This window comes from Zonotrichia albicollis, chromosome 1, assembly GCF_047830755.1.
Source record: "Zonotrichia albicollis isolate bZonAlb1 chromosome 1, bZonAlb1.hap1, whole genome shotgun sequence".
In the NCBI taxonomy this organism is placed as follows: domain Eukaryota; kingdom Metazoa; phylum Chordata; class Aves; order Passeriformes; family Passerellidae; genus Zonotrichia; species Zonotrichia albicollis.
In genome coordinates, this window is record NC_133819.1 from 111,856,304 (window position 1) to 111,880,636 (window position 24,333).

At 36.7% G+C, this 24,333-nt stretch overlaps 1 protein-coding gene across 7 annotated transcripts in view; it reads left to right on the top strand.

Annotated features, from left to right (window-relative positions):
* The window catches only part of ASXL3 (ASXL transcriptional regulator 3), a 129,811-nt gene that overhangs the window by 79,496 nt on the left and 25,982 nt on the right, over positions 1-24,333 (top strand). For all 7 annotated transcript variants that reach the window (XM_074550366.1, XM_074550389.1, XM_074550372.1 and 4 more), the window contains 3 exons: positions 1,003-1,120; positions 2,039-2,158; positions 6,681-6,844. In XM_074550366.1, coding sequence (XP_074406467.1) covers positions 1,003-1,120; positions 2,039-2,158; positions 6,681-6,844 — 402 coding nt within the window. The remainder of the gene's footprint in view (positions 1-1,002; positions 1,121-2,038; positions 2,159-6,680; positions 6,845-24,333) is intronic.

Sequence of the window (24,333 nt, forward strand, 5' to 3'; positions counted from 1 at the left end):
TAAATCTCTCAAGTTCATAACACAAATCACAATTGTAAAAATAGAGTGCACAGTAAGAATGGAGAAAAATAGACAGGAGGCTAGGAGAAGTCTGTATTAAGCCCAGCCCATTCTGATTAATTCCAGAATTTTAATGCTTGCAGAATTGGCAGGTATTCTTATTTTTATGTTTTAAGACCTTTTGAATGATATATAATTTTCCATATAAAGCAGTCTGATGGATATTTGCTATTTCTAATCTGTAGATATTTTATATTACATTATCAGCCCTGTATTTGATACATTTATGAAACACAAAGTACTACCATTTGTAGAGATTTATTCGTGTATCATTTTCCCCCAGATTTGCCAGAACACCATCATGTTCGTGTTCTGAAGGTTAATGCCCAAAGTCAAACAGACAGAAGCCAAATGCTGCAAGGTTTCCAAGATTAGGACTGATTCCCTTCACGAAAATAAATGATTCCTGCCATGTTCAGTGATTTTGTGCAGCACTACTCACGGCTGAGTGAGTGCATCAATACTGTAGTCCTTACATGCTGTACATACTGATGACACTCTGTGTTAACTTGATTGACTGAGCAGTATACTGGAGAGGATGCACCTGCGAGAGATGTGCAGACATATATATTTTTATTCTGGTTTTGAAACATTTTGGGTTTACTTTTTTTTTTTGGGAAGTCTTAGTTTCACATTTGATGGGTTATCATGTTGTGCTGTTAAGGTAGAGCAAACAGTTACGTGCTTCTTTGTCGTCAAAATGGATTGGAAAATGATCTAAGGTGCATCTTCTTGCTCTATAAAAAAAGGAGAAAAAGCCTGATTTTGTATTTTAAAAGAAAATGACATAAAGAGGACGAGTGTGAAGTCTGGCAAGTCAGTAGCTGTGTAAATTATGCTTATTTTAAGGGATTCAGTTTAATGGTAGAAAAATGTCATGCGTAATTCACTTATAAGCATTATTTTTTGCTACAGTTATGTGTTTTGTTATCATTTTTGTAGGCTTTGAGACAACAGCAGAAAAGAAGAAATGGAGTCTCAATGATGGTAAACAAGACTGTTCCTCGTGTTGTTTTGACACCATTAAAGGTGTCCGATGAGCAGTCGGATTCACCTTCAGGTAAATAGCTAAAGGACCGTTTGCAAGATCAGCTCTGGTCACAGAGCCTTCCTCTGAATCAGATGTGTAGCATACAGAATTTGGAATTGCTGAAATACTGTTTCCACTGGGTGGCTTTGTTTAACATCTTTATTTCTTTATCAAGACTCGTGTCTCAAGGCTGGAGATTTTTCTTTAATAAAGAGCTGAAGGCACACAGTAAAATGACAATTGGTAATAGCAGCAGCTTTAAAGGAATGCAAAGTAACATTTTGTTTGGCTCTGGAGCTCTAATAGAAGACCACATGCTGGTATTCAGTGCCATAAAAAGAGGAGGGGGGGAAAGGCAAGCTTCTCCGTGAATGTGAATTTGTGTCTCAGTTCTGCATTGCAATACTGAAATCCTTTTGTTAGCTTTTCTTCTTATACCATGCTTATCACTGCAGCATAACCTTGCCCTTTAGCTCTGGTGATTAAGTTACTTCATTTTAAGAGATTTCTGTGTCTATGTTTAACACAAATTGACAATTGTATTTCCAAACATATCTTTTCTTTAAATGTTTCTTCAAAAAGAAATTATCTTTTTTTCAGCCTTAGGTTGCTTTACTGCCCCATAACTTAAGGTTAAAATATTTTTAAAATATCTCCTGGGCATTATAGAACTATATTATTTTTATTAGATCGCTGAACATTTTTATTGACTGCAGTGTTCAGTAAACTTTAGTTTTCAGCACTTAATTGATTTATTGAGCTTTTACATCCAGTTCCTCTGATGAGGAGGAATTGTATTGTGACCAGAAAAGTATATTGCCTTTCGCCAAGAAAATGTCAATTTTTTAAAAATCCTATTTTTGTTTTGTTTATGGTGTAGGGGTGCTGAGGGGATTGTTAGTAAAAGTGCAAAAGCATCATATTTGAGGGATTTTACTTTTTCTAAAGGATCGGAATCTAAAAATGGTGAAGCAGATGGTTCTGATAAAGAGATGAAACATGGGCAAAAGTCTCCAACGGGAAAGCAAACAAGCCAGCACTTAAAGAGATTAAAAAAATCTGGTTTAGGTGAGTAGGAGTAAAATAAATATCTTACTTGTAATACTGATAGTTTTCTAAACTCTTTGTTCGCTTGGAAAGTTTTATTTTTCTGTTTACCTGTCCCTTTTTCAAACTCAGCAGCTGATCCTTTCTCAAGAAGACATCTTTCTGTCTACCTGGAAAATCCATGGTCAGTTTTTTTTTCGTCCTCAGTGGTTGCTTTTTAAAGTTTGACAGACATAAGCAATTGCAGGCAGAGAGGTGATTTAGCAATTAGATTCTGATTGTTATGTAATGATTTTTTGGGGGATGGGGGTGGTGTGTAACAGATATTCTTTCTTCATGGTGAATTTGCTTGCCTAATGTGCAATTGTTCCCAGAGAAAGTAGCATATTTGCTTACATCCTTGCCCAATTAGAAGTTAACATTCTCTTTTCTTCATTTGCGTTATTGCATGTCATATAGAGATTTGGCATAAAGGTTTTGGTTGGTTCTTCTTTGGTTGATTTACTTCTTCAATTGGATCTGTAACTGTTTTGAAGCTACGTCTCTTGAGGTGGTAGATACAGTTTCTGATTTTATTTTCTGTGGGTTTTTTGGGTGAGGTTCGTGGATCACGTTCTGTAATTAACAAAGAATTTTCTCTGAAGAGATACTAAGAGTCAATTCTAAATCTCCATGTCATAGGCAGATTTTCCTGCCCTGCATGAAATTTAATTGGAAAAGTTCCCTAGGGAGCACAAAATGTAGTGTTCACTAAGACTCTTGTCTCTGCTTAAGTGAAGTCAAAGAATGATGTAACTGTTTCTTTATCTTTAGAAAGTACTTTTTACATTCAGCAGAATGCTGAATCATTTAGAGAAGTATTTTGCAATGTGGCCATGTTGCAAGAGATAACAAAAAAGCTTTTCATAGTGCTAAATGCTAGAAGTCATTTTATGTCTGTCTTTGTGGGAATAAGATTGTTCTTCTTAATTAATCATCCAGCCTAGTCCTATTTTTATATATAATGATCCTGTAAAATAGCTCCAAGGCACTTTACTTCCTAAATGCCATAGGAGAGTTGTTCAATGTGCTATTGCCAGTTCCTGGCAGTGTAAGCTATAAGCCTTATTGCATCACAGCCTCCCATGAAAGTGTACTTTGGTTCCATACATGATCTTTCTGCAGATTATCAATCAGTCCCATGTGGATAGCTGGTTCTCTATGTTGATCCAACATCATTATTCAAAATAGACAATATTACAGTATTACAGCTTTTGCTATGTAAACTGATATTCAATGTTAGATGATTTCCTGTCATTTTTCTCTACATTTAAGAGTGAGATGCATAATTTCAAGTATATATTCCTCCCTATCTTCAGTTATGACATCAACTGTTGGCTCATGATATCAAATGAATTAATTAAGGGTTTTTTGGTGGATTTTGGTAATTAAACCTATTGGCCTTTTGTGACACCACACATGAAGTGCAGGGAACTTTGTGTAAGGTTTAAGGGTTTCTGTTCTTGTACCTGTTGAAATGTTTCTCTCATGACACAACATTTCTTGGGATGCTAGAAGTGCAGTTGTAGAGCAGCTTTGAGGACAGGTCCAGGTCCTGTGTAGTGCACAGTTCAGGTCCAGATATTGTTTGGTTGTCTGAAACTCTGCTGATGTGCCCAACATTCACAACATGTTGTGTTTAGTAGACCTTCTGAGCTCTGATTTAATAAGATTAATTTTTTTTTCCATTTTAGTTAACAGATTTTGCCAACAGTGTAATTTCTGTCCTTTTTCTGTTTTCATTTTCATATCTTGATGTAGATTTATGGTGCTTCCATCTCCTTATGGTTAATTCTCTGTGTTGAGGAGTAAACTCTTATTTTCCAAGTCTGCAAGCCTGAGTTTCTCTCTTGTCTTACAGCTTCTATTTCTGATTTGGACAGTGATACCCTTGAACTGTATAAGGGTTCAAAATGTGTTTCCATGTGGAAAACAACATAAAAAACACTGGCACATGTTTTGTCATAAACTCTTCTCAGCTATGATTAGTGATGCAGTAGTGTCATACTTCCATGCTGCTCCCAAGTACTTCACTAAATCTTATTACAAACTTGGGACCTGCTATACAGAACCTAAATTAGCCATAGGAAGGGTGCAGGAGACAGAATTTGTTGTTTTTCTGAACAGATTTTGAGAGTTTTTTTTAAAGTAGAACTGTGGTGGGCACCCACAGTTTGCTACACACACAGAAGCAATACACACATTTCTTCCAGAAGCTGATAAAACCCCCATAGTACTCTGTAAGTGATAGAAGGCCAAATAAATCAGAAAATGTAGATTTGAAGGCCAAATAAATCAGAAAATGTAGATTTGACTCTTTGTCTTCGGCCTTTAATGCTATGAGAGTATCTGCCACTGAAGGATGTTACTGATTTTGCAGTCATGTATCTTATCTCAGTTTGAATTATCTCTGTGTGTATGCCTTCCCAAAGGATATGAAGCTCTAGCTGGGGAAAATGTTACTCTAATTTGAAGTCACTTACAAGATGGGGATATGTATTTTGTATTGATTAAAACAAAGAATATACATACAGGCATTAAAATTCAGTGCATCATACAACTTGTGTTATGCTCAGGGACTGTGTTCTTTTTACATTTATATTTAGTGGGTGGAACAGATGGTGAGGATAGTTTATTGTGATGCATTCATGAGAATGGGCACTTCTTCCATGCAATTGTCCTGTATAACAGGGCATTCATTTGTTGGTAATGGAGTCTTAGCTGTACTGAAATAGAGTATGCTAGAAATGTGTGTTGGAAAAGGTTATTCTGTGCTGAGTGCAAAGTAGTTCCTGTCTCATTCAGTTATATTCAGCTGCTGAAAAATAAAATAAAATTACAAGAATGTTTACAGGAGGCTGTGACTGAAGTGGAGCTTTTAGAATTTACAAGTCTTCATTTTCTTGCATATGGCATATGTACATTTTGTAGTTACAGACTTTCAGGGAAGAGACCACCCACCATAGGTCGTCTAAGAAATCCAAAGCATAGTTGCATTCCTTCTATTGTGATTACTGTTAAGTTACTACTTGTTGCTTGTAGCATTTGAGGCATTCCTAATAATCAGTATGCCCAAATTTTTTCATTTTTAAAACATATTTAGTCTTCTTAACATGTGAGTTTTAATTGTTGCTGAGAGGTCCTATGTAAATGCCAAATGCCATCATTCATCATAGCAGTGGAATAATCTTTTAATCACTTTTTTAGGTATTCTGATGGAGTTTTTTATATAGTTCAGACCCCTCTTACACCATTTTTGAAATATTTGAAAGTACAACAAACTGAAACCTGAAGAAGCTTCCTGGGAGGGTTTAGAAGCTTTTGAGAAGCTTTTTCCAGCCACCTGAACTTTGATATGTTAAGACTTAGAGGAAAAAAAGGATTGTAGCAGTATATAAGCACCTTGAAGCACATAGCTCTTTAGGAAACTTTAAAAAGTATTTTCTAAACATTATCCTAGAAATACTAACAAAATCAGACCAGACAGGATCTCCAGTGGTCATCAAATTTGTTCATCATAGGTCAAAATCAGGTATGCATCTGTTATTACTGACAGGTATTTGTCTAACATATTCTTAAGACATTTTGATGGAGACTGTACTACCTCCCTATGGATTTAATTCAGCATCTCCTTGTTCTTGGTGGCTGAAAGCTTTCTTTTCCCAGCATCTTAACAGATATATTTCTTACTGTGCAAGAGTTTAAGATGATAGCCTTTCTGTCCACTGTGTAAAATAAGAAGACATTATTCTGTAGTGCTGTGCAGGAACCATATGTTTGTTTCCCTTTCCCTCTGCTTTGTCTTTATCTTACTCCTGTGTTTGTATCGTTCCTCTCATACCTTGTTCACTGATCTCACAATTCCTGCTGCTGCCTTGTGTGTTTTGATCATTTTAGATCTTAGTTCTTAGGAAAATTCTGAAAAATTCTTTTGGTTTTTGTTGTTAATGTTTTCAAACATTGACATGTTAAATATTCTCATCTCTTTGATCACTCTCTATTCACACAGGTTTTAGCAGGTGCAGTGGGACAAGTTCTGTAGGCCATAGGGCACTGCTGATGGCAAAAGAGAAGCTGTCCATAATTATTGATTCACATCAGCCTCATCAAGCGGCCTTTTGCTTGGAAATAGGTGCTGGTATAATTATTGTTGATGACATGACAGGATTATTTTCTGCAGCTGTTGAGTTGGTCTCAAGCTGGAAGTAAGAATATGTCAGTTGTGATGTTTACTGAAACATAAGAGATTAAGAGACAAATGCATTTTGTCTCTTTATTATAAAATAAAAATACTTTATATTCAAGACACAAATATTTTTTTTTATAATTATACAAATATAAAAGCTGTTAAGACACCTAGAAAAGGCTGTGTTACCCTTCTCAGAGTACCATTTCTCTAGAGCTTATTGTATTATACAGTAAAAGCGAAAAACTTAAAAAGAAGACTTATTCCTACTCTCTTCCTTTATTTATGTTTAAAGTTATTTCTGTTTATTTACTCCAGGACATTTGAAATGGACCAAAGCTGAGGATATTGACATAGAAACACCGGGATCTATTCTAGTGAACACTAACCTGAGGGCTTTAATAAATAAACACACCTTTGCTTCTTTACCTCAGCATTTTCAACAATACCTCCTGCTTTTGCTTCCAGAAGTAGACAGGCAGGTAAGTAGCATCATAAAATGTTTCTATTTTTAATGAGACTTTTTTACAGCATGTTTGTATAGGCTGATTTGACTGACTAGGAATCGTTCCAGGAAAAAATTAGAAAATCTCCATACTTCCTTAGGTAAAAGTGTTAGATGTAGAATGACTGTAAAGTTTGTCTGTGGAAACCAGCTCCTGCTTCTTTGCTTCCTCAAAACTCTGCAGGTCCCTGATTTGTCTGAATGGAAACTGGGCAGCAAATCTTTCAAACTTGCCAAATCATTTAATTAGCTTTTCTACCTATGGTGTTGAAGATAAACTTCTCATTCTCAAGACTTCCTTTATTTTGAGTCTCCTTTCACCTGTGATCTTTCTTGGTGCTCTGCCAGCAATGTCCAGGTCAACATTAGTCAATTAGTCAATATTTGTCCTCCTGCTCTTCATCTTTTGCACAAGCCTACAAAAGCTCTCTCAGCTCCAGTGCGCTGAATCCACTTATTCACACCTTTTATAAGGAATATCTTCTCCAGAACTTATGGCTGTGTGCTCAGATCTGTTGAGAGAACGATTTGGATAGAAACAGGCTGGAAATAAAATTTCAGTTTTGTGGTCTTTCCTACAATGTCTGGTCCTTCCTGCATTTGTTGGTCAGATTGAAGGGTTTCTTAGAGAGAGAAAAAAAAAAGTCTTTCTAGCATGTCTAGTAGTTAAAATAGATGAGAGATTTCATTTACTCACCTGCCTCACTTAGGGATTCAAACAGTCTTACCAATTTTCAATGGGGAATACTCATGCACTTAATTCAGACTCATTAACTTACACAAATAAGGCATTATATTTTTTGCAGATGGTCAGTATCCCTCTTTTAATATAGTAAATAGAGAATGTAGATCACTTAAATGAGTAATTAAAACCTGCATCTTAAATCAGTATTTCATTTCAGTGTTGCAGGTTTTATTATTTAAACTGTTAGCAGTTAGTCTGCCACTAAAGCAGGGAGAAGAAGTGCAATGTGACACAAAAAGAGAAAAAAAAATTGTATTAATGTACATATACTCGGCCTCTTATCAAATTAGATACTGTATGTTGTGGACCACAATTCTGTATTTAATAACAGAATGCTTGAGAAAGAACATCAGAACAAGTTCCATAGTAGAAAAAATATAAATGTATTTATTCTCAAGCTCCCACAACACAGTCAAAGTATTGACAAGTCTTAAGAAAAGTTTTTTCCCTGCTGTCAAATAGATTTTAACTTAGTGTCCAGCAAATATTTTTCTGATAGTTTTGATTTTTTGTTCTCTTTCTAGTTATTTCATCAGAAAAGATTAAAAAAAATGTACTAGGTAAAATTATGTTTTCTCTCCAACCATCAAAGACCCAATGTTCATAAATTGCATTTCAAGTATGGGGTCTTTATTTAGAACTTTTATACTTTAAAATTTATTTTTAAAAATGGAATATCTACAAGTGACAAGCCACTTACCTTCTTATCAGCATCCTTACAGCAGAGTTTTTTGGCAAGAAAATCAAGAGAATATTTTTTGCATTTAAACATGCTTCACTAGTTAAAAGCAGTGCATTTTTTTTCACTTTTATTTCAAAAACCATTCACATAATGCATAAAATATGTTATTTCAGAGGCCCAACACTGCATAATTGGACACTGTTACTTCACAAGCAAATGTTGTGATGAGACATTTGCAGGTGTCCTCTCTGTCATCTTCTCACAGCATTCTGTGGGTTTGTGTAGCATCCCAGGTTTTCACCTGCATTTGGAAGGCAGGAGTCACCTGTCATCTCTGGAAGTTTAATGGAAATGTTTGGCCTCTAAGTGTGAAAGTTGGAAAATGATGTTAAGGTGGAGAGTGGAATAGCCCTGAACCTTCCCTTTGCAGAAGTTTTGGCAGAGGAAGGAATGCAATTCTTTTCTTGATGTCTGAGAATATGTCCTCAGCTATTCCTGAAGTGTGGCATCCCAGATGCAGACTTGATGAAAGCAATTGAACTGATGCCTTCCTGTGGCAAGTGGAAAATGCCAGTGTAATGCTCATGGATCAAATAAAAGGATGGAGAATTTTAGCCAGGGAGTTCTGGTAGGAGTCTCTGCTGTTGGTCACTCTGACTGAACAAGGCAAGAGTATTCAGTTTTCCTCTTTTATTTCTACTTTCTAAATCAAATGGGGCATCAGGCAAGCTATACTATTCTTTGGGTTAGCTGCACATCTCTTGGGGTTCAGTTTTATTGTTTTATATTGGCCTTTCTTTGATTCATCTGAAAATTCTTATTTTGCTTTTCTGGCTCAGAATTGTTTCCTCCCTGTGTGCTGCTCTGCAATTGGCTGCTGTTGTCTTCCCCAGAGTAAGCTGCATTTCTGTCTTGCCATGTGGATAGAGTATGTGAAGTACTGTAATAAATGGCACTATAAAAATGTAATAGAGTTATGCTATTTGTGTATATATAGTGATCTGTGAAATAAATTACTAATGAAGTGCAGTTTCATTTAGGCTTTATTACTGCTTCACATAGAAAAACCCCATGATGAATGATTCTTTGTCATTTCTGTCATAAACACCATTTTTCTGGGTGGTATAACTCCTCCTCCTTAAATCGTACTCAGCCAAAACTTGTCATGCATGTGTCACTTTGAATAAGCATTTTTAGAAACCATTAGTTAAGGGAGTTGAGGTTTTCTGGGTTTTTGTGTGCAAGTGTTTATTATAAATAAATGACTTCTGTCTCAACCTTGGTTAGTCTAATGCGTTCAAGAAAAGTTCAGGGACAAGTTAGGAGCTTGTTGGGATGTGTTTTCTGATAGTTTTTCATTTTCAAGTGTTGTGATTGATATCAGGCAGCCATTGGAGCCCATGGAACAGAAAGCCTTAGGAAAGATGTCCCAGAATGGAAGAAGTCAAGAACTATTCTTCTGATGTTCATGCTGTCCCTACTCCAGCTAGATTTTTGACGAAGTATAAGAATAGGGTCATTGGTTTTTTTTCCCCTTGGGAAAAGATAAATTGTATCATGAGTTATAATTACAATTTAAATTTATTTCAGATGGCATATTAGTTAAATTCTATTTCAGTAGCAATGAGGCCTTTGTGTAATTTTCTGTATTAAAAATGCCTGTAAAAGAAGTTGAAGCAAGTTGGCAGTTATGGTAGATGCATTTTATCAAGGATTTTTTTTTTTTGTTTTGATTTGGATTCAGAGGGAATAACTATGTAGACATTGTTCAAGTCATAGAAACAAAGAATGTCCTGAGTTGGAAGGGACCATGAGGGTCATCCAGTCAAGCTTCTCACCCTGCACAGGACAGCCCCAAGAATCATAGCATGCGCATTGTCCAAATGCTTCTTGAGCTCTGTCAGGCTTGGTGCTGTGACCGTTTCCCTGGGGAGCGTGTTCCAGTGCCCAAACACCCTCTGGGTGAAGAACCTTTCCCTAATACCCAACCTAAACCTCCCCTGACACGACTTCAGGCCATTCCCTCGTGTCCTCATCACCACAGGTCATACCTGAGAAGCAGCCATGTCCCAGACTTGTCTGTTTAGCAGACTGCTCCAAAATCTTGCATCACTGCATACCAGGAACCTCATGACTGAAATTTGAACATCCAGATTTTCAGCTCCTCATTAATCTGTATGGATTCAAAGACTCAAAATCCTTGAAGCTCAGCTGATACAGAAACCTGTTGGGTGATTCCCTGGGAGACCCACATGACTGAGCTGGAAATATAAAAAACATGCAGGTATAGAAACTATATGGAAGGAAAAATCTCTGCACAAGATATTTAAGTTATCACAAATTCCAGCAAGGTATTTTGCTTTACAGCTCTAATTAGAACAATCTACAGCTAAGGAACAATGGATTTTTCATCAAATACCTACTTCTGACATGGATACATCAAGCTGATCATTACATGTAACAGAAGCCTTCTTGACTACCTCTCAGCAAATACTCACCTTCAAAGCAGGAAATTTTTCTGTATATCTAGATTGCTGTATGGCATCAGTGAGTCTTCAAATATTAATTAAACAATGTATACTGTGCAAGGATGGGTAACAGGTCTGTACAACAGGGTGCTGAAAATGAATGGCAGTTGGCAATGTTGTGTCTACACCAACTTTCCATGTTGGTGCTCCTGGGAAGTCAAATTCCTGCTCTTAACACAGGGGAATGGGCAAAAGGAAGGGAAACACACCCACCTACTTAGCTTCCAAAAAGAAATGTAACTTTGTCTGAAGAGCAGCAGAAAGCTGAAGTGATTTTACTCATCCTTAGAGTGCTAAACAAAATGTTCTCTCCTGAGTACTCTGAAAAAAAAGTGTGTCTTTCCAGACTCCATGACTGCTTAACGCCCTTCTGATCTTTGAGAATTTAACTCTGTCTTGCATTTTCTCTTCTGGCAATACTGGGCTCATTGAGTCTCTTGTGATTTGCACCTACCCTGCCCTTTCACATAGGATGTGAATTTCTGCCTACAAAAATACTTCAAATCCTCCTCAGATGTGTGTTAGGTAGCACTGCCATTTTATCAGACCAAATCTCTTCTGGAAGAGCATTTAAAACAGTGGAGGGAATCACAGTAATAATTACATCTTGTCTCAGCTTTACCTGTTTAATGAAAGAAATTTACCAATTATCTACCTTTTATCTACAGTTTATAGATAGTCAAGTTAGTTACCTAAATTTAAAACTTCAGTATTCTTAAGGAATAACTTAAAGCGTGTAGTATTGCAGAAGGTCGTGTGAATATTTCAGGTTTGTAGCAGGTCAGTCTACTGAAAAGAAAAACATGATGTACAAATCAAAGGATTCTAAAATGGGTCAAAACCCACCTTATTCTCTTTCTTTTAATTTCTAAATCAGCTAATCCCAAAATAATTATTGCCTCTTGAGTGAGTGCTAGTATTGATATGTAATCACATCACATCATCCTTTTATTTTAAGGTCAGTGCAGGTTCTGTGTTTCTGTTTTGGCCTGTTCATTTTAGGTTGGTGCAGTTTGAAGCTGTCACTTTGTAAAGATTCCTTCTTCCCCTGCATTGAGAAAAGGCACGGGGTGATGTCAGCTAGTGATTTACTCTGTTCCTTTGAAAATATTAAGAAGTAATTTTGGGGAAGGTTATCTGCAGAATTCCAATTCAAACCTTTGTTTTCATGCAGTATGAATCAGCTTAATATTTGTTCCTGCAATTTGAGCAATGATAGCAAAGGTAACCATTGGTTTTGATGTACACAAATTACTCCCACTCCCAAGCACATCAGTTAGAATTCTGTGGTGGAGAATGGGTAATGAATAATACAAAATATTACTTCACTTGTAAAAGGCAAGAAGAGAAGTCTGGTATCTGACATTCTGAATGCTTAGTACTTAGTAGATACCTTACTGTATATTAGTATTTTAGTATTTTAGAAGAGAGGGAGTGAAGCTTGATTTTCACAATTTGCTTTTTGTAGCAATGTAACCATCTACCTGCTTGTTTTATTAACTTCATCGGTGCTTGAGGACTATATGTGCCATTGGTATTTTGCAGAATTTCATTTATAAAAAGACCAACTGCAGAAATTAGTGCTACATGTATTATTTGTTTCCAGCTTTATTTGAGGTTTCTCTCCATGGAATTATTGTGCAGTGTTATTTAAATGGTTACCTTGTCTTACTTTGCTGCCTTTTTTGCTTATACCGCAATCTTTTAGCTTTTTACTTTTCCATTCTTTATCAATCAGTAGCTTTCCAATATTTATTGTTACGTTCCTGTAAATGTTTGAGTTTTACACTGAAATAGTTTTAGGGTTATGACAAAAGCATTTAGTTCAGAGAACATTTGCAATTGAAGGTTAAATGTAACATATGTCATCTGCACCTAAGCAGATTTAAAAAGCTGTTAAATTGGCACCCCTGTGTGTGCAGTAATTGAAGGTCATTTTATGACACATTTTTCCCTTTAGCTGACATTTTTTCTTTGCTTTTACTGGATAATGTGGACAGCATGGTGTTGTTGTAATGTGCCTCATTTGTACAGCTTTATTAGGGTAGTTCTAATGCAGGTATCTTAGATAGATACCTGTTAAAACTACCCTAATAAAACTTTGGAATTTATTCATCTATCTAGATGATAGATATTCATCTACCATCTAGATAGATTAATAAATTCCAAAGATTTAAGCTGCCTTTTCCATAAAAATCTGGGTCTGATTCCTGAGCTGAGCTAGCCAAGGGTTTTCAGACAGATTACTACTCCCAGCTGACCCTCTGTCCTTATGCAGCAAGTTAATACTCATTTTACCTAACACACCTGTATGGATGGTGTATGTGTGTATTTCACAGTCATGTATTAACAGCAAACATCAGTTTCACTTTATGTGAGTTGAAAGCTGAAAGATTTTACATCAAAATCCCAGTTGTCTTTAGCTACAAGAGAGCTACTCTTTCAGCTTCCCTAGGCAGTCCAGAAAGGCTCACTGCAATCACATTGCAATCTGGCTGCTCTGATTGATGTGGTAATGGAATTCTTGTTTGCTTGTTTGCAGTAATTCCCAGAGGTCCTCCTCAGTATCAGAACGTCTACATATGTGAATAGGAAGCTTTACATTTTTGATTAAGTGTCATGGTTTCATATTTCTACAGGCTTGGCCACTGTATTTCAGAAGTGTGAATCAGTGTTTTCCACCCTGCCACATCCATGTTGTGGAAGTTCTTTTTTGATTTTTAAAGCCTAGTTACAAGCTCTTATCACACTTAAAACATGTCTCACCTTTTAAGAACACGTTTTGCAGAGGTGTTAGCAGAACTATTGCATTTGCTTTTGTCTGTAGCAAGGCTAAACTCAGTTGGAAAATCTAGTAGGACACAGCAATGGTGCTGTGCCCCTTGAAAGCTAAAAAATACAAGATTCACAGCTGTCTCTACAGCATCCTTTCCCATAAATCCTTCTGATATGTGAGGGGCCCTTCACTCAAGGTTGTTCTTCTGATGCAGACTGGTGAAGATTTGTTCCCCTCTAGTTCCCTTCAAGCGAGTTTTCTAAAACACAGTGCACAGCTGTTAGGACTTAAAAAAAGAGGACTTTGTACGCAGAACAAGTTCCTTTTACATTTGACAGAATTATTAGTACTTTAAAAAGAGAACTGATAAAGCACCCCCCTGTCAGTGGGAAAGTGTGTGCCTCACAAAAGTGCCTTTTTAAAAGACTGTTCTAGGAGCTGTGTTATGAGAGCATAACTAATGTGTGGACATAAGTGGTAATGTAAATGGGCACAGGAGACTGGTATGCTGCAAGTCATGTAGCTGTTGAGGATGCTCTGCAGCGTGCAGTGTGTTCCAGCTGCGCCTCCCTTGCAAAGTGCTCATGATTGAGTGGCCAGTCGGTCTGCAGTGCCTCCAGTGTTGCCACTGTAGGGCTGCACAGGAATTAGATGGAGAACTGAACATTCCTTTCCATTCTGAATCTGAAGACATTCAAGGACTTGAAGCAGGATGTTGGATGCAGGTGCAGCAAAAGGAAGAGCAAGCAGAAGTGATCCATCTGTGCTTCTGCAGCTCTCTCCTCCTCTTCTCCCTTACTCCCACCCTCTCTCTCTGTTTCTCCCCTCGCCTTTCCCTCCCCTCACCATTTTCCAATATATTTGTTTGGCATAAGTACAAAAGCATAAAAAAAAGTTGAGACTTTTTTCCTTATTATTTCAGAACATTACTATCCTTTGAATTATTTAATCTCAGATTTCATTTAGTCCTCTCTTGTGTTAAGGACATGCAGCCATTTTTTTTGTTTTCTAGTGTTTCAAGCAGTGTTTTCTAGTGCCTAGAGAAAAGAGATTGGATGAAGGATTTTCATTTTTGACAGTCATCAAAAATGAAAGACTAATTTTAGATGTTTACATGTAACTTCCCCTCACCTTCTGCTTCTCAAAGGTATATGTCTATAATTTTATTATTAAAGGCTAAGTGAATAGACTCTGGTTGTTTATATCCCTTTTCCTGCACTCTCCACAAAATGTGAACATTCTTGGATAATTCAATAATGTTTCAGTTTCTCAGAGTCTCTAGTCATCTTTCCTTAAACAAGTTCCATACATGCTTGCCTTGATCACAATCCATAAATGCTTTTCTGCCTATTTTCCCCACAGGCTTATGTGCCTTTTCTAGTACCTTTATAAATACTTGGTTTTTTCTGTGTGTTCTGACATGCTTGTGTTCACTAATTAGGTGAACTTTGTATTAGGGATTTTAATTGTTACTTCTAGAATTTGAATGCAGTGACACGGTACTGTTTGCTGCATGTTCTTGGTTTTTTTCTATTTTGCGTGGATTTTGTTTCATTTTAAAACATGCCTTATCTTTTCATTTTGCCAGATTTATTACTCGCCTAAAATTCTTCATCTAATTTCTTGCATCTGAGCTCAAACAGATTGGATTCTATTGTCTTTTTTGACACTACTGTGTATTGGAATGAATATAGCTATCCCACTTGTCTTCTTGATTTAGACAAGGTCTAAATTAACAAGTCACATTTCATTTTGAAAACATATGTTTGCAATTCTTCAGTTTTACTCCGCATATTTCCCACTTTAGTGAAGATGGAAAAGGTCTTTGTTTCCTTCTCTCAAAGATGCTTCTTGCTTTTCTCCCCATGTCTGAAGCAATTATTCCTATAGTAGTAGATATTTTCTTTTTCATCCTTTGATGTTTTATTTCTCAGTTTAATCTGGTTATTTTTATATGACTAAAGTAATACTCAGAATCACTTTCACCATCTGTCTTAAAAATCTGTCTTTTCATTTTGTATTTGAAGGCAGACTGTTCATGTTATGTCAGTGATCAGGTAGAAATGACAAAGAGATTTTCTTATAAGAATTGATAACTTCATAATCAGAACTAAAGAAAATGAGCCATGATCTGGGTCATGTTACCCTTTACTGTGAGGAGGTGAGACCCATGGAAGAGAACTTATGCAGAGTGAACATGAACACCCAAGCTGAGGTACATCAGAATTGCTGAGAGAGCCATGGAATGAGTTGGTACCTATCCATGTCACCTCCCCAGACCTGAATTTGTGGTGGCTGACTTTGCTGTTCTTTCAGCAGCTCTTGAGTCAGACCATGTATTTCTGTCTGCTGTATTTATGTATGTATATAGTGTTGGGTGTATCTCTTACCAGTCATGTATCTCTCAGCGTTACTGTGGATGTTTTGTGGTCACAACAGCAGAAAGGCCCTGGTAATTGCATCTTGTCAGAAGTATTTCCCTTATATTCCTGTTTATATACTTCTTATTCAGAAACTCCTCCTCTGTTGGTTGTAAATACATGGCAACTGGTTTAAGAAAGGATAGATTTTTCATCAGCCATGACACTGTAAATGTGTGCATTTTTCTGTTTGAGATGAGCTACTGAGTGTTCTTTATCTTCAGGCAAAGAAACAATTGCTGTCCTATTGTGTCTGTGGGTTTTTGCAAGGCTTGTCTATTTTTTTCTTTTTATGTTCTGTGTCTTCAGCTGGATTACTTCTTTCACATTCCTACCATCTATGTCCTCAAGACCTGAAGTCATCAATGTTTTGTACTAAACTTGGTGATTACTGACTCCTTAGCTATTCACTCCCCTCCTTTTTTTTCTTCTCTCCAGGATTACACTGTGCCATTCTCTGCATGTTTCTCTTTCCTTTTTTTCATGTATATCAGAACTCTTGACAAGCTTTTGCTTCTCTTGAAACAAAAGACAGACAGAGAAGAAAAGGGGAGTGGTTGTTGCCCTCAAGAGCATCAGCATGTGTGTAGACCTCTTCTATAGGCTGGACGACAGTCTGGTTCAGATTTTAGGAGTCGGGGTCAGGGTCAGAGAAGAGGCATGAATTCCATTCAGTGGCACGAATGCCTTTGTGACGTGAGTTTAACAGACCGTCCCATCTAACTCAGCACTCATAAGGCCACACCTAGAGTACCTTGTCCAGTTCTAGGACTTTGCCTAGATAAGAGAAGGGCCAGGGGCACTTTTATCAGTGTGTATAAAAGGGTATGGCCCTAGCAGAGGCAATAGGTACAAACCAAAAGGCAGGAGCTTTCATATGGACATGAAGTAAAACTTTTTTTTAGTAAGGGCATAGGCTGCCTAAAGAGGTTGTGAGTTCTTTCTCCATCCTCAGACATACTAAAAATTAATTGATTTCTATTTCCATCTGAAGTGTGCTATTATATAGTTCAATAACATGAACATGTTAAAACTTTCAGTGTCATTTTCTCAGGTCTGGCAGATGAATGAAAACTTTGTGCCTTAACTTGATAGGTTATCTGTCATGTTCCGGTACTGCCTTTGGATGTGGTTTTGTGCAGCCTGGCCTAGTGAAAGGTCTCAGGCCATGGCAGGAGGTTGGAACTTGATGATCTTTTAAGGTCCCTTCCAATCAAACCATTCTTTGATTTACTCTAGGATTTGCTGTTTGGTACTGGAAATTAGATGGGTTATTCCATTTCTAGTTTCTAAATCAAATTTGAAAAGAAAATATGGTCATGATTATGGACAGCTCAACAGAAACATCTGTTCAGTTAACCTTTAAGCAACAACAACACCAGGGAGGCTGCACTAAATGAAATACCCTTTTCATCAAATAAATACTATTAAGTCATCATCTTCAATATTAAGCCTGGCTGGTTTAGTTCAGAAGCTGTGGAAAGAACCCAGAGGAGGGCACTAAAATTTGCATGAACCATAAAAATGTCTGAAGAAAAATTACTGGACATGAGCTTTTTAATCTACTAGAACAAAATTAAAACTGAAAAGCATCAAATGTAATACAACCAATTGCTGTATTTCGTACAATAGACAACTAGCCCATGAAGTGTTTTGCATACTAAAAGTTAGTATTGATTGCTGCTGCAGTTCAACTGATATAAATAGAAGATGATGGATGCACATATATGAGTAGTAGCCACAGTTATATCAAAGAGACTGAAATATTTATGGACATTAAAATTTCCTTTTTCAGTCTTATGCCAGCTAAACTAAATAGAAATAAAAAACTTTTATTTGACAGCTTTCCTAGTAACTGGCTATTATGTGGTCTTTCACAGGCATTATCTACATGATCTGTTCCTTACAATTATCAAGGTTAGTTCAACCTCTGCTTTGATCTGATATTTGTTACCATATGCTTCCACTCAGATATGACTAAATGCTGAAAAATACATCTTTGCTTAGTGCTGAGTAGTGTAGCAGAAACATTACCATCAGAAATGCAGCCATTGTTTAACAGAACTTGCAGATTTTTTGTGACAGCTACAGCTGCTTTTCCTTTTGACCCAAGTGTATTCACACTCATTCTCTATTATAGACTTGCCAACTGTTAGAGCATCCTTTTAGTTTGGTCCCATTTATCACAATCTCTTTTGAATAGTAGTTGTATAAGTGGAAAAATGACTTTTAGATAGGTAATGGCATACTTGAACAGTCAGCAGTATTCTATAGGAAATGGAGAAAGTTACTCAATTATTTTCATACTTGAAATATATGCAAGTTCACTTCAAAGTATGTTGCAGTTGGATAGAAGTTAAGTTTTTTAATTGCCCTATATTATTTAACAAGGAGAGCTCTAACTGTGGATAACTCCTTGACATAATTGGTTCTCAGGTCATTAGCCAAAGTAGTGAACAGGATAATGATTGTTTTGTATTCTTGTAAAGAATTTAGGCTTTTATAAGTGCAAGTAGATCTTGTTAGTTTTTGAAGAATGTGTCAGTCAGAACATGAGCAGTCCAGAGACTAACAGGAGCACACATAGTAATAAGTTCTGTTTTACTTTGTAGTACCTCATGCTAAAATACCAGTATGGACAAACTATATGGCCTTGTAATACTAGTCTCTGCAGCCATTCAGTATTTCCCAATGAGAATTTCTGTCTCTTGGGCTTAATGAGAAACCTCTTCCACAGGGTTGTCACACTCACCCTCAAGGGAGAAGGTATCTGCCTTGCCTTTTAACATGGCTCAGGCTATCAACTGCTAGTAAAAAAGTTGTTGATGAATAAGTTAGGGTCCTTGCAGCCATCATGAAGCATAACTGGTAACAGATACATTGAGTTTGTGTTTGAGAATGATGATTCCAGAAACTGAGTGTAGTCTAAGGTTTTAATTGTATGCAGGCAAGCTAAGCCATTGTCTAATGAGATCACAGTGTTTCCAAAGGTCACTCTGTCCAAGTGAGGGGCTCTTCCAGATACAAATCACGGGCTGTTATGTTAGACTGCATAGAGTGACTCACTGGAAGGGCATGAAGAGGTTAGAAGCCTGGAAGCTAGAATACGAGAACTGACTCTTGAGCACCCTTTCTTTGAAATTGGAGGTTGACAACTGGTCAGAAGTTAAGTATCTGCAAGAACACTTTTAGGTTTTTTTTTTTATGATATTGTAATAGATGGCAATTTCTTACACCATCTTGACATAGAAAACATGGCAAAAAAGGAAAATTTATCTCATCTTCTTTACGCTAAGGCAAAATCAACATCTGCTTTTCTTTTATATTGGCTAAAACTTTTTCTGACTGTTCAGTGGTGGATAATTCACAGCCTCTCCCAAGGAAATCTAGTGCTTCATTGTTTTCACTGATAGAAAGCTTTTTCCTCAGGGTCTGATCTGAATCTCTCTTGTTGCAATTCTGACTGGTATTCTTTGCTCTTTTTGGCATGTACATGTAGAGTGTGGAGATTGCTGTGTTCCTGTTTCTTTTTCTTGAGAAAAAGCCCATAATAATGCAGTCTTTGTAGACCTAGGGCCTTAAGTCTGTTCTTAGCCTCATTTATCTCCTTTGCATTTTGTATGGTTTCTGAGTTGCATCAGTCAGAATTTAATGTATTGCTGCAGCTCAGCTGGTAACACCAAGGAACGCAAAACTAATTTCTCTGCTTTTGCACAGTACTCCTGTTTCTAACTTAGAGTTGTGTTCACCTTCTTTGCAGTTGCAAGGTCAACTTATATTCAGTTTGTGAACAATTCATCAATACAAGTACTCTTTTAAAGAATCATTGCATAGACACTTAATTTCCTCATTTTGCATTTCTCTAGTTCTGTGTTATACAAGAGTGTCAAACTTTGCATTTGCCACTATTGCAATGCCCTGCTTATCCCTGTTGTTTCCAAAGTAATTCACAAAACCATCAAAAGAATTCTGATGCTCTCTGTACATGCTCTCTGACTGATAGTATTTTCAAATTACTTCCATCTTTTTATCATGCCTCTGAATACACAGACTCCCAGTTGATAATAAATAGACAATAGTTCCCTAAGTAGAGGTCTGAGTAGTTCTTTGGTGACCTAATTGCAATTTATATATCCTGGCATTGCTTGAGAAAATGTTAAGCAACACTGCATTGTTATGATCAAGATACACAACTTGTGCTGCTTCTCTTCTATCACAAGGCCATTTATTCTGTCAGAGAGAAAACAGACTGATCTGATGTAACCTTCTCTTGAAAAATCTACATTGGCTGTAGCTCAACTCTTGGTTAATTTTCAGGCAGTTGTGTAAGGTGTGATATTTACATGGGTTAGTGGTGGGCTTGGCAGTGCTGGGTTAATGGTTGGACTCAATGGTGATACAGGTCTTTTCCAACCTAAGTGATCCAATGATTCTATCTTGTGCTTTAACCATTGCACATATTTTCCAAAGCATGAAGACAGAGGGAAGAAGCAAGGTATTTAAACACAGGTTTCTTGGGTCAGCTGAGAGGCTAACACCTAACTTCTTCAAAATGTTTAAAGGACCATAGATTCTAGGTTGTGTCTGCTCAGAATGTGTCCACATCAGTATCTTAGGGCAGCCTAGAGTGTCACAAAAAATAATGGATTGTCTGTGCATAGGCCATGGAGTTCTGAAGCTGGCTAAGTCTGTAAGTCCTCAGCTCTTCCTATTCCCTTCTTTAGACAGAGGTGATACATATATGCTATATATGTATAACTAGCATATATAAGTTTGTATTTGTACTCATCATTTCTTCAAAATTTGTCTTGTAACAGTTCTGAAATAGATTCCTATCTGGACATTTAACAGGCTACACTATCAAGCCCAGATCATTTGAATGCATTTAAGTAATATTTGTTGAGCTCCTTGCCTGTTCAAGATCAGTTCTGACCCTTTTGCTTTTTGTTGCTGGTATTAATTGTATTAAGCACCTCAACCCAGTAGATTTGTGGTGAAGGTTCATGCAAAGAAAGAGGAAGTTTTAACATTAGCTTTGTCTCTGTATTCCTCTAGTATTCCCCAGTGTTGCACAGTGTACTTTTTCTTTCATCCTCTTCTTGCCTTTAATGTACTTACACAATTATTTCTTCTGGAGTTTGATGTGTCCCTTTCCAACTGTGTCTAATTTTGGCCCATTATACCATGTTCTGCTGTGGTATTCTTCCTTAGTAAGTTGACCTCGTTTCCATTCTCTACATGCTGTGAGATCAACAGTGAGATCCTAACTAAGACAATGTGGTCTTATTGTACAATCCCCATTACTCCTTTGCAGGAGGCTTTGCACTCCATGTGATCAGCATTGTTTATTTCAAGAACTGTGACAGTTTTTTTTTTTAACTCCTTTTTCACTAGCACCATGTTCTTCAGGATTCTTCCAACTAATTCTGCATTTAGGGAAGAATGCCTACTTAAATCATATTTTTAAAATTCTTTTGTCATTTCTTTCTTTTCTTCTTTTTTCACAAACAAGCCTAATCTTTTATATTACTATCAGTCATGAATTATCAATAATCATCTTGCCACTTAAGTCAAAAATGTCAATTGTCAGCTTAATCTTCCAAGTCCTCCTACATACCATTTGCAGTTCTTGCACTAGTGTTCAACCATCAAAGATTGAAATAAATGTACCACTTCCATCACATTATCCTCTTCTTTAACCCCCCGTTTTATAAATAAATTTATTTTGGTACTGGATCACAGAACAGGATTTATTTGAATTTGATTTGCCCATCATATTGGGCTGTGTGTATAACATTCAAATTCTGAAGAATCAAGCAGGTCTGTCTATAGAGCATGTTTATTTTCTCCACAAGGGATATTTGAAATCACTGTTTACCTATTGCCATATTGCCAAACCTTCTTGGGGCATCACCATGTGTTGAAAATGACAAAGCCATTCTGCCTTTAGCATCTATTAAACCACCACTTCATTATCAGTATATGTCTATCACTGCTGATAAAAATATCAACAGATCCCTAGGTTCTGATGAATCCTACAGCCTCCTTGTCACTTCTGATCCACTCAGTCTGATGTCTGGATATATTCTTAAGGTAAAGGTGGTGGGACATCATAAACAGTGAAAATTGTAGTTTTTGCACATGTCATACCTACAAACACCTTCCTGAGGCTCATCACACAGTCTCTGTTGTCCTCATTCCCTCATTTCAGATGTAGGTCAAGTCAATACTTGAGCATAAAGCTCTGCAACATGTCTGCCTTCAGACAGAATGTCAGTCACTAAAATTGCTGTATCTTCAGATGCTCCATCTGCACTGTACAATAATCACAGGTCAGTGAAATGCTGGTGCCCAGCGCTAGAGAATCAAATTTGTTACAAATTCATGTTACAAAACAGCAGTGGTGTCTCTTTGCACACATAAATAAAATGTTATGTTTCCTGTGTGTGATATAAATGTTCATAAATTTTTCATTTGTAATACTTTAGAATCTTTAATGCAAAAGTATCAAAATGTATTTTCTCATATCTTCCATCTTTTGTAGATACCTTTGGGAAAGTATGTGAATTATGGGATTGTTCCCCCAGATAAAATATAGAGTTAGTAGCAATTTTTAGAAAGGGTATAAAAAATAAGTGGTACTGGACCCTTCATTTAGATGAATCTTCACTTTCTTTGCTGATTTTTTGATTGCTTTTGTATTTGTATTTTTGGTTGGTTAGTTTTGGTTTTGTTTGGTGTATTTGTTGTAAGGCTGAGAGAATTGGGATGACTGGGCCTGTGAAAAAGATGGGGGAAAACTTTATTGCAGAGCCTGTTGCTGTGGGACTGAGGGGTAATGGTTTTAAACTGGAGGAGGGTTGATTCAGATTAGATATAAAGAAGAAAGGTTTTTATGAAGAAACCTGGAAGAGTTTGCCCCTGGAGGTGGTAGGTGCCTCATGCTGGAAACTTTCAGAGTCAGTTTGCATGAGACTCTGGGACACCTGATGGTGAATGTGTCCCTCTGATAGTTCACTATGTCCCTGCTTATTGCAGAGGGGTTGGACTAGATGATCTCTAAAAGGTTCCTTCCAACTCAAACTGTTTTATGATTCTAGTCAAATGGCATGATATTCACACATAAGCTTCCATGTAAGAAACATGGTATACTACACAAGAACTGTGTACAGTGGATCATTGGAAATTTTATAAATACATTAGGAGAATCTTGAGTCATTTGAAAGAGATATAGAAATAATAAATTGACTAATTCCTTGTCTTTCTAGCCAAAATCAGATAGCCTACCAGTATACACTTATGCAGTAATTGCTGTATACTTATTAAACACCAATGTGCATCTTCAGGTTGAGCTAAAAAAACAACCCCTGCCTTATCTTCAGAAGAGAATTTTCAGTGGAACTTGGAGGAAAATAATTGAAGTAGTTGTTCTAGAAAGGTTACTCAGTTTGTTCTGATAAAAGTGTTTGACATCTGCTTTGTAATGCAAATTGATGCTGGGTTTTAAAATATATGTTTTGGGGTTGGGTGGTTTTTTGTTTGCTTTCCATAAAATGAGGAACTTTCAAAAGCCATTGTGAATTCAGCATGAAAGTATTAATTAGAAAACATAATTTTAGCATTGTGCTTAATCACAAAAACCCAGAAATTTAAAGCCCAACAGAATGAAACATGAATTTTCCAAGAAATGTTTGTTGTTCCAGCTCATTAACACACTGTCTCTGTTGGACAGCATTTTTTAAATACCATAAAAATTAACAGTGTATTTAAGAACTGCTTTATTGGCATGTTTCTCCAAATTCTAATTTAAAGCTGGTGGTTAATTGTGCTGTCTCTATCATCAGGGCTTAGAGAAGTGCATACACTCCATGGCTTCAAAATTTCCACTTTAACTTGTTTGATTCAAGTGAAAATGCATTCTCCAAGTGAAGTACGAAAATATTTCAGTGGAGGTTGTTAGCTAACATTATAAAAGGATGACCTCTTAGTCCTTCAAAGTTTAACAGAGCATAAAAGATGTTAGCCTGATTTCACATGACTAGGGTATTGAGAAAAAGCATAAAACATCTTTTTTAGTTTTGTTGTTTCTGAGGGACTTCTTCAAAACAACTAGACATAAAATTACTTGGGTTTTGTCTGTTCCAACTTGTTCAAACTGTTTTTCGCTGTGTAGAAATCTTTAAATGAACTGAAAATGGCTAAATTATTGAACTTTTTGTTAACTTAGTTTGGGTGGTGGTATCTGCTGTCTGCATAGTGCTTTATTCTTTCTATAACATTTCCAAAATTTCTGTTTCATTTGCTTTATCTCTTTG